Raw genomic sequence first — 10,207 nt, 5'->3', positions numbered from 1 at the left:
ATGCACAGTTAACTTGTATTTCACGGGGGGGGGGAGGAATGTGTGTGCCTGTGTGCGCTTGTGTTTGGTGCATATATGCATGTGCATGTACACATGTGTCTGGAGTGTGTGCATGTATGTGTCCAAAATTACCCCACATGCATGTGTGCATGCACGTATGTTTGGAGTGTGTGTGTGTGTGTGTGTGTGTGTGTGAAATTTACCCAACATGGATGTGTCTGTGCAAATAGGCTTGGCATGTGTGTGTGAAATTAACCTCACCTGTGTCTGCGTGTGCATGCGCATGCATGTGTATTGGGAGAGTGTGCACATTTGTTTGGAGAATGTGCATGTGTGTGACATTTATGCCGGGTGCACGTGTGTGCACACGTTTGGAGTGTGTGCGTGTGTCTGTGAAATATACACCAGGTGTATGTACGTGTATGTTTGTCTGTGCACGTGACTTTGGAGTGTGTGTACGTTTGAGCATGCATGTGTTTGGAACGTGTGTGAAATTCACCTCAGATGCATATGTGTGTGTCTGCACACTCAGGTGTGTTCAGAGTGTGTATGGGTGCATGCGTATCTGGGGTATGTGCATGTTTGAAATTTGCCCCAGATGCGTGTGTGTGTGTGTGTGTGTGTCTTGGGGGTTTACTCCTTGGCAAGAAGCGTGGGTGTCTGTGTGCACGCATGCGTGTGCATGCACATACGGAGTGCCCCTGATATAAGTGTGTCTGTGGGGTGGGGCGATGACCCTTCGGCACTGTGTATGTGTGCGCACACACGAGACTGCCAGAGACAAAGAGTGCGTGTGTCAGGGGGTGAGCAATTACTTGGGCCGGAGGCTGGGGCAGGGAGTCTTGGTGAGCTGCTGCGGGCCCAGCGGAGACGGGCGGGGATCACGGCGGGTGGGACGGGGCTGGGATCTCGGGGTGGTGGCCACACGGGATCTACTCCTTGCTTGCCCCTGGCTGCAGAGCCCACACCCGCCGCGGGGGCGAGCGAGCGGGGAGTGGATTGCGGCTCCACGGCCCCGGCCCTGCTTCCAGATGCTGCTCCCCGTGGCTCCATCCCCTGCCTGCGTGCATCCTGCCCCCAGCAGCAGGTGGGGGGTGGGCAGGCCATGGTGCCAGGTCTGGGGGCCGCTGGGAAGCGGGGTCTGGTTGCCACGCTGTCCGAGCCCTGCTGCGTGCCCGGGGCCAGTGGGACCAACCGCACGTGGCACCGTATGGGCTGCCCCCGCGCCTGGGACAAGGGATCCACCGTGGGCCGGACAGTGCCCCTTGATGAGCTGGATCTGACCCGCGGGTTGTGTTTTACCCACCCCTCATCTCTATGTACATGTGTTTGGCGTGTGTGTGCATGTGCAGTTGACTGTAGATACGTGGGGGGGTGTGTCTGTGTGTGTGTTGGGGTGGGGGAAGAGTTTGTTACCCTTAGGTAACTTGAGTGTCAGAGAGAGGGGAGGTATGTTTGCAGTTTACCCTGCACGTGTGTGTATTTTGGAGGTTACCTGTGTGTGTACATGTGTTTGTGAAATTTATCCCAGATATATAAATATATGTGTGTGTGTTTTTGGGGGTGGGGTGGAGGGTTTAACCACAGGTAACTTGTGTGTCAGAGGGAGAGGAGTGTGTGCATCTGTGTGCTTGTGTGTCTGGAGTGTGCATGTGTTAGAAGGGGTGTACTTGGTACATGTGTTAGAAGTGCACTGATAAGGATGTTCTTGGCTGATCCTGGTAGCTGATTATTAACCAACCCTCTCGGCCAATGCTGATCCAATAGCCAATAGTCTGTAATAAATAATGCACAGCGTTTTAAACTAGTGACATAAATAGACCTTTTTTTTTCTTTGGCACGCTCCAGCAGCTTCCTGCGTCACATGCATCAGTGTCCTGGCGCTTAAACATGGCGGCAGGGGCTCTTGAACTGAAGCTCGGCGAATGAGCTTTGCTTCAAGCACTGCCACCACCATTTTTCAGCGCAGAGACACAGATACATGAGACACTGCGGCACTTTAATTAGAGCGGCTCTCAGAGCTGCTCTAATTAAAGTGCCGCCCACCCCCGGAGGACATGTAAAAGTGCCAACGGGCTGTTGCAGTCAAAAGCGGGCTTTCAACCTGGCGCAGCTAAGGACTGACACAACACCTTGTTCAATTTAATAGCAGAAAGGCTTTAATAACTGTACTGTACACGAACTATAAAACTAAATGGCAGAAAAAGACTCAATATTCAGTAAATGAGCAATTATAAAAGTCCTGGTGTACATTAACTGCAAGAGTGTTTTTTTCACCAATGCAGGCAAGGAAACAGTTTCAGCCTTTACAGCTTTCACTGAGCAGGATGAGCTGGGTGCAAAATGACGTCTCTGTCTCCCCTGGCACGCACGCTTCGCTGGCAACTCATTTATACTGTTTAATTGCATAGCTTCAAAGCCTTCCTCCTCCATAGCGGCTCGATTTAAAGTCCGAACAAAGCAGGTAGGGAGGGACCGTTACATTACACCTGCTGACTGCGAGGACCCTGGTTGGGGATGTCCAGGTGTGAAACCTGTTTTTGCAACCTTGCTCGGTCCGGAGGTTACACTGTAATCAAGTAGGATGGATGTGGATTGACTGGAGCTGGATCTTGATTGACTGAAGGGAATACCTTAGGGCACTGATGACAGGACACCGGCTTTGGATGATCCTTTTAACAGTGGGGCAGGCTCCACATTTACAATATTTCACGTGGTGACGGTCAATGGAGGCATTTGCAAAATCTCGGACAGCCTCTTCTGAGAAATTGCCCTTAATTAAGCGGGAATGTGTCATCAAGGTTGCAGTCATTTATGAATGGTTTAGCATAGCAAAGCATTGGGTGTTTTTGCAACTAGCGCAGGAGATGAAATCAATTGGGGTTGCTCCATTTCGGTGGTCTCAGGCTCTTGCATTCGTGTGCAAGATGCGCTGTTATTTTAAGTTGGTCATTTAAATTTCATGTGTGGGTCTGAGGTTTTGCAGTCATCAGGGGTAGCTGCCTGAGCCTGCCCAGCAGGGCTAAGGGGGAAGAGGTGAGCCTTCCTGGCTGCCCTGGGCTGAGTGATCTCTGAGCCAGGCTCCCCCTCTCCTCCCTCTGCCCAGGGCAGGGCCATGGGACTGTTCCAGGCCTGGAGAAACTGGGCCACTTCTTCCTGGCAGCAGGCCCCCAGGTCCCAGGAGCTGGACCCCAGTAGCGGGAAGGGTCCCTTCCCCTCCTGGTGCTGCTGCTGCCTGGGGCAGGGCAAGCCTCTGTGCCCCATGGGGGAGACTGGATGGACCCGGCCTCAGGAAGGGCAGGACCCGGCTGGGCTGAGGGTAGGGTGACATGTGCCCGCCTCTCCTCCTTGCTCTCCGTCCCCTTCTACCCCCCACCACTGCAGGAGCAGAGCTGGGGCGAGGGTGGATGCAGGCTGTCCACTGCGGGCTCTGGGCGCTCTGCCCTGCTGCCTTTGCCCCAGGAGCCCTGCGTCAGGAGGCACAACTCGCCACCCCCACTGCTGCCAGGTGGGTAGAAGGTGTGCGAGGCTCTCGAGGGAAAGGCAGCAGAGTGGAGAGCTCTGAGCCAACAGCAGGCAGCCTGCATCCACCCCACATACCAGTATGGGGGGGCGAATGCCCCTGTGTCTCCCCTGAGGGGTGCGTGCAGCAGCAAGGGAGCTGCCCCCTTCCACTCCCCACACAAGCCAGCTGTGGCTCTGTCCTGCTCCTTGCTCCGGCCCGAACGGAGGGGCAGTGCTGCTGGGTTTGGCCGTACTCACTGCCTGGTACCGGGTGGGGGGGAAAGTAGGGTCTGTGCTCCCCAGCGCGGCCAGGCTGTGCCTCTGCTTTGCTGCTGTTGCTGTCCCTGCCTTGGAGCTGCCTTTCCCTGCAATTTTCCATCTCCGGGAGATGCTGGGGCGGGGGCAGAGGCTGCAGCTCAGGGCTGAGGAGGACAGAGAGTTGGATATTGGGAGTGAGAGGCACCGGAAGCTCAGTCCGCATGGGGGCTGTTGGGTCTTGGAGAGGTGCTGTGGGATCTGAGGGCAGCTCGGGACCCCCACGTGGCCCCTCGGTGTGGGTGAAGCCAGGGGCTGGCTGGGGGGCTGTGGATTCGCAGTGGTGGGTCATGGTCTAGGTTCCCCCATTGCATGATAACACCCTGTTGTCTCCTTCCAGCAGGCAGCCAGGAGCCCAGACACTGCCAGGAGGCCCCACGTGTGCGGGGTGGGGGAGCAAGAGCGCAGGCTCAGGCTGGGGTGAGGCAGAGACGATGGCTGCTCAGCTGGAGCCGGCACCAGCCTTAGTTATCTCGTCAAACCTGGTGCAGCCTGTGGTGAAGATGGAAGAGCAGGACCAAGGAGGCCCTGAGCCTGGGGCACGAGCTGAGGGGGCAGGGAAAGCCCCTCATGTTGTCCAGGCCGGGACAGATAGAGCTTCCCTGAGATGGGCGACACCACAGTGGGTCAAGCAGGAGCCTGTCCAGCGCTGGCAGGTGGGTGTCTCTGTGCTGAGACTGTTGTCATACATACGTGGCACCAGAGTCAGGCCCTCTGGCCTGGGGTCTCTGCTCCCAGGGGATCAAGGGGCTGCAGGAGGTGTGAAGCCGCCTGCGGGAGCTGTGCCAGCGCTGGCTGGGGCCCCACCACTGCAGCAAGGAGCAGATGCTGGAGCTGGTGGTGCTGGAGCAGTTCCTGGCCGTCCTGCCCCGGGAGATGCAGAGCTGGGAGTGGGGAGGCAGCACAGAGCCTGCTCCGAGGTGGTAACCCCGGCCGAGGGGTTTCAGCTGGGGCTGATGAAGGATGAGATGCTCCAGGCGAGAATGTTTCACCCTGGGCATTGATGTTGCTTCCCCATCTCTGTGTGTCTAGGGATGTTCTGTCCCAGCTCCCAGTGACGTGGTTGTCTTGTCCCCAGGTCACAGTGCACAGACAGCTCGAGGGTGTGGCTTTGGACACGGAGGGACCTGGGGCACTGAGGGAATCCTGGCTGGAGCGGCCACAGCCCCATCGTGGGCGCATTCCCTTGGAGGAGGAAGGATGGGGTGAAATCCCAGGGCCCCAGGAGGAGCTGCCTCGCGTCCCCAAAGAGGAACCCCTGCCCCACCAGGAGCAAGGTAATGTGGCAGGGGGCTGGGGAGAGGTCCTGAGGGACCCGGATGCCTGGCTGTTCAGCCCCCAGAGCGAGGGGCTGGGATCTCTCGCTTTGAGTCTGAGAGTGAGCCCCCGTTACTGTACCATCTCAGCCTCGGAGTGACAGCAGCACCCACGGGGAAAGATCCTTTATTTTCATGGTGTTGTCCCAGAACCTGGGATTGGGGAACCAGTGGAGCATTAAGAGAGCAAATGCTGCAGAGGCAGGAGTTTCTCTGCACTCATGTAGGTTTATTCAGCAGCTGGTGCACACTCCTATACCTAGAGATATACTAATCACCTTGCCAGTGAATCTTGCTCCCCACCCTGTTGATCAGACAGTTCAGGGCCTGGCTGGGACGTTTCAGGGGCATGGTCTAGTAGGCCAGAATTATTTTGGTCCATCAGTTTAATAGCTCAGCAGTCCAGTGGTCCAGCGCCCCTTTGTTTTCAAACTGTTTTATGCTTTTTGTTACATGCAAAATCATCCTTTTCCCCATGATTGCTGAATGGCATCTAAGAAATAGGCAGGAGAGTGTCCCATTACAGGTCATTAATGTGTGTGCGGTGCGGCTGGCTGCCTCTGTTGTGTTGCAAGAGTTCAGATGCTCTGCCAGATTAGGGTAGGGTGGCTATTGCCACTGCCAGAATTGGGACCTGCAGTCTCTCTGCTTTGTGAGAGGTGAACATTACCCTTCAAACCTAACCAGAGCCAAACCTTCCTTCAATCAGCCATGGAAGCCGGGAACAGCCAGGCATCCGTGCCACTCGGGGAAGGCGCAGACTCTTCTTGCTCCTCAGCCAACACCCGGGGACCCAACTGGTACAAAGCAGAGCTGAGGGACCTCTTAGACATATGGGGACAAGAAAGAATCCAGCGCCTGCTGGAGCAGGGCCACCGCAACAAAAACACCTTCATGTACATCGCCGAGCAGATGCGGCGGCGTGGCCACAACAGGGACTTTAAGCAATGCCGCTGCAAGATCAAGGCGCTGAAGTATGAGTTTTTCCGGGCCAGAGATGCCAACAACAGGGCCGGAGCGAAAAAGCGAACATGTGCATTTTATGACGAGCTGTCACGAATCCTGTCGAAGGAGAAGGTGTACCAGGCAACCAAAACGTTTGGCACTATGGGGGAGCAGGAGGCATTGGAGGCATTAGACCACTGGGAGGATGAGAACAGCATGGGGAGTGGGAAGCCAGAAAAATTACTTGATGACAGCCTCATGGCCGGGGACCGTGGACAAGGAGCCTACATTGAGGAGATGGTGACGAATGAGAGCACCCCCTCACCACTGGTCCCGGCAGACTCTTTGCAAGCCATCCAGACTGAACTGGGGGTCCGCACAGAGGACATATTGCTCATTCCAGCCCTGATCCCGCAGCAGCATGCCTCTCTGCATGCAGATGAGGAAGAGGGCTCAGAGGACACAGAAGACAGTAGTGACATGGAGGAATACAGCCACATGACCACCATACCACGGGCGCCCACCACCACACAAACCCCAACCCGTGCCCCTGACAACCCAGGCCCCGGGAGTGGTAGGTGTCCCCAAATCTCCGTGGGGCCATGGCTATGGGATGGGGAGGGGCGGCTGGAGAAGGGGAGCAGGGGGAGTCTAACACAACGACTCTTTCTCCCCTGTCAGCAGGCAACGCATCTGCGCGCGGGAGGACATCTGAGCGTGGGTCTCATGCTGCACCACGGCCACCTGCCCGATCAGGAGCCGAGCGGATGAGAGATCATCGTAGAAGGCTGCGGCAGTCTAAAGAAGAGATGCTGCAGTCTCTCGTGGTCACCGCGAAATCCAGGGCCCGGGCAGAGGATGCCTGGCGCGAGGAAGTCAGGGAGCAGCACAGACGGGAGTTAGAAATGTGGCAAAGGCAGGAGGCTACCGTGGAAACACTGGTGGCCGCCTTTGGCAGGGCAACCGAGGTGGCCAACAGATGCTTGGAGCTGGTTGCCAAGTCTGCTGCGGCTCTGGAAGCAGTCGAGGAAAGCTTGAGGCTCAGTTCCCTCGCTCCTGATCCTCAAACAACCGCGCACACGAGCCGGCAGCCGTCGCTCCGGATTCGCAAGCTCCCTTCGCGGTTCCGGGGCAATCCCAAAGTGGGAAAGGGGGTCCAAGGGCGGGGGAAGGACAGCACCCTTCACCACCGCAAGTAGCACAGTGCTGGGGGAGGGTAACCCCAAGCTCAGCACCCACCTAGGATTTTTTGTTTTTCATTGTTTGGGACGTGGGGACTTGAACTGTAGCAGCCGCCGCTGACACCTTTTCCCTCGTTACACAAAAAACACTAATAAAGTTAGAAAAATTTTCAATTGACAAAGTATCTGTGCCACATCTTCTCCTCCTTTTCCATTAACCCTAGTCACTGGTCCAGGGAAAAAAAGAGCAAAAAGACCTCAGGAGTTTGCAGCGGCAGCTGAGCAGTGTGTGGGATCGCCGTGACCATAATTGGGATTCTGGGGTTTGGGTTCTTTGGAGGGCTGCCCACTTTTGGAGAGGGATGCGGTGGCTGCACAGTAATGTGGAGGGGGAAGGGAGCAAACCCCACTTTTGCCCTACCACACCCTACTCCATTAGACCAGACACCCCCCTCCCTCCCCCCGGGACACCCTGGCCCCAGCCTTAGCCCCAGGCCCTGCACAGAGATGCCCCCACTCCAGCCCCCAGCAGGGCAGGGCCTCTGGTCACTTGTCTCCCCATGCGTAGGGATAACGATGTGTCCCCAGTACAGACCCCCAGTTCAGTCTGGATGTCTTGCAAAGTCTGCCAGGTCTGGCGGCAAGAGGGTGCTCTCATTCATCGCCGTCTCCTCATGGTAGGCCCCTTGTCCGTGGTCCCTGGACATGAAGCTCTCCAAGTAGTTTTTCCAGCTCTAGGGAGCTCCTGGGTGTCCCTGCTTCAGCCTTTCTAGGACCGGAGGAGTTTCCCCATCCTGTGGCTGCAGGGGTTGGGGTTTCCCCCTTCCCCAGAGCATTAGTGGTGGCTGCAGTCAGTCAGACTGGGGACTGGAGACTGCAATTGAGGACTTGCCCCCGGTGGGCCTGGTTAGAGAGTCTTGCACCCTGGCTCCAATGGTCTCACCACCCCCAAACCCCTACCTAGGGTCACGAGGGGGTTCTCTTCTGGGCCGTAACTGGGGCTGGAGGTGGAGCTGGAGCCACCCATCCTGAGCCCCTGCAAACCCAGTCTTATGTCTGACCCCTGTCACTCGAGTCGCTGCAAAGCCAGCCACCCCCAGCCCTGGTACCTCTGACCCCTGCAGCCCAGTCCAGCCCAGCCCCTAACCCCAACCTCCCTTCAGCCATGGCTGAGGCTGTTTTTTGTGTTGCAGAACACAAGGTGGAGAAGCCAGCGGTCGTGGACCTGGCTTTGTACTACCTGCTCAAGAGCTGCCATCCCAGTGCCCTGGGTAGGGCAGGGCCAAGTTGGGGAGGAGTCCCACATATGTGGGAGTGTGTGAGTGCACATGTGTGCATGTGTGTCCCATTCCAGTGTGCAGAGTTGCCTGCCTTCAGGGTGTGCGTGTGCACGGTGGCATGAGGGTCTCAGTCAGTTGTCTTGGGTTCTGTACGCGTGTGTCAGATGCCTGGGGTGTGTGTGCGTGCACGTGCGCATGTCTCAGACGCTTGTGTTATGCACATGTGTGTATGCACATGCACCTGCCCTAGGCACCTGGGTTTTGTGTCTGTGAGTGAGTCCCAGAGGTCTGGGTTCTCTGTCCCTGAGGTGCCCCCACATCTGCCCATTGCTGATCCCTTCCCCTGCTCTCCTCACAGCCACTGGTCCTAGCCCTGGCCCGAACCCTGGCACCAGCCCTGCGAGTGCCCTGCAGCGCCGCTATGTGTGGCACTTCCTGATTTGCCCTCTCTGTACCTTCACCTTCACCCATGACACCCAGCCCAGCCCCTGACTCCATGATGCCCTCCAGCTGCCCCCAGCCACCTGGCTGCCCCAGTGCCCAAGTCCCACAATGGCCTCTCTGCCCCAGCCTTGCCAGGCCACCCTGCTGCAACCTCATCCAGGACCCCTCTCCACCTCCTCCCCATCACTATCCACTTTCCCATGGCCCCGGCCCCAGGAACCATGCTGGTGCCTCTCACTCCTGACCTGCAGCCCTTCTGCTTCTCCCATCAGGCCTGAGCTGGAGACAGAGCGGGAGAAAGGAAGGACCTAGCCCGCTGCCCTGCCAACATGCCTGGCTGCAGCTCCCCCAGGGAGAGGTGGCTGCAGGGCAGGGAAATCGATCAGCAGCAAAGCAGGATGTAACAGGTCCCCCCTACCCCGTTACTGAGCGGGGAGGGCAGAGCCCTGGAGGCTGGTCAGACAAGCCCAGGCACAGATCCAAAGGGCAGGAAAGGACTGGAACAAGCATTTGCCACTGCGGCAAGGAGCCCTGTGGCTGCCTGAAAGTGGCCAGGACTGGGATCACCTGTGACAGCCCAGGGAGCCAGGTGACCAGCAGAGAGAGGGGCAAGAGAGCCCTATAAACACAGGCCCTGCAGGCTGCAGCGGGGACTAGCTCCTTGCTCAGGAGCGACCAAGGATGTCTGCCGAGCTGCTGGACTGCCTGGGAGCTACTGGCCAGACTGTGAGAGCCCTAAGAAGGGCTTAACCTGAGAGGTGGCTGCCCTGGGTGTTTGCTTGGAGGGGGGAAGCAGTATGGGGGCCAGGGTGCTGGGCGCCAGGCACAGTGTGGGGGCCAGGGAGCCTGGAGCTGGGGGCAGCGTGGGGGCCAGGGAGCCTGGAGCAGGGCAGATCAGGCCCAGACAAGGCTGGGAACCAGAAGCCAGGTCTGGTGCAGTGGGCTTAGGCTGTACGACCCAGTCAAGAGAAAAGAGACCGAGGCTAAAAGGGCCGAGTTGTGGCAAAAATATCTGAGTGCCCAGATGTTAGCTAGCTTACAGACCAGGGGCTGGGATCTAGTTTGGGAACCATTGAGGCAGCCTCCCTCTGATACAGAGCTCAACATCAAGTCATGGCAGGCAAAAGGAGGGAGCTACGTTCAGAAAAGGAAACTGAGCTGGGGCTAGGCAGTCATTAGGGGCTATGCAGTCACCTCTCGTCAGGGGCAGACCCTGATCGGG

At 57.5% G+C, this 10,207-nt stretch overlaps 1 protein-coding gene across 2 annotated transcripts; it reads left to right on the top strand.

Moving 5' to 3' along the window:
• Positions 1-2,259: 2,259 nt before the first annotated feature.
• On the top strand, positions 2,260-7,438 carry LOC102376664. Of its 2 annotated transcripts, none has more exons than XM_006037729.3 (4): positions 2,260-4,475; positions 4,898-5,096; positions 5,845-6,654; positions 6,765-7,438. In XM_006037729.3, exons 1-4 carry the CDS (start codon positions 4,254-4,256, stop codon positions 7,277-7,279), a joined length of 1,746 nt encoding a protein of 581 aa, XP_006037791.1. In that variant the 5' UTR covers positions 2,260-4,253; the 3' UTR covers positions 7,280-7,438. The 2 variants fall into 2 exon arrangements, with proteins under 2 accessions (XP_006037791.1, XP_006037790.1); XM_006037728.3 differs by having other exon boundaries at positions 2,264-4,475; positions 6,762-7,438.
• The last annotated feature ends 2,769 nt before the right edge of the window (positions 7,439-10,207 follow it).

This window comes from Alligator sinensis, unplaced genomic scaffold (assembly GCF_000455745.1).
Source record: "Alligator sinensis unplaced genomic scaffold, ASM45574v1 scaffold1531_1, whole genome shotgun sequence".
Classification (NCBI taxonomy): domain Eukaryota; kingdom Metazoa; phylum Chordata; order Crocodylia; family Alligatoridae; genus Alligator; species Alligator sinensis.
This window is presented reverse-complemented; position numbering and strand designations above follow the sequence as displayed.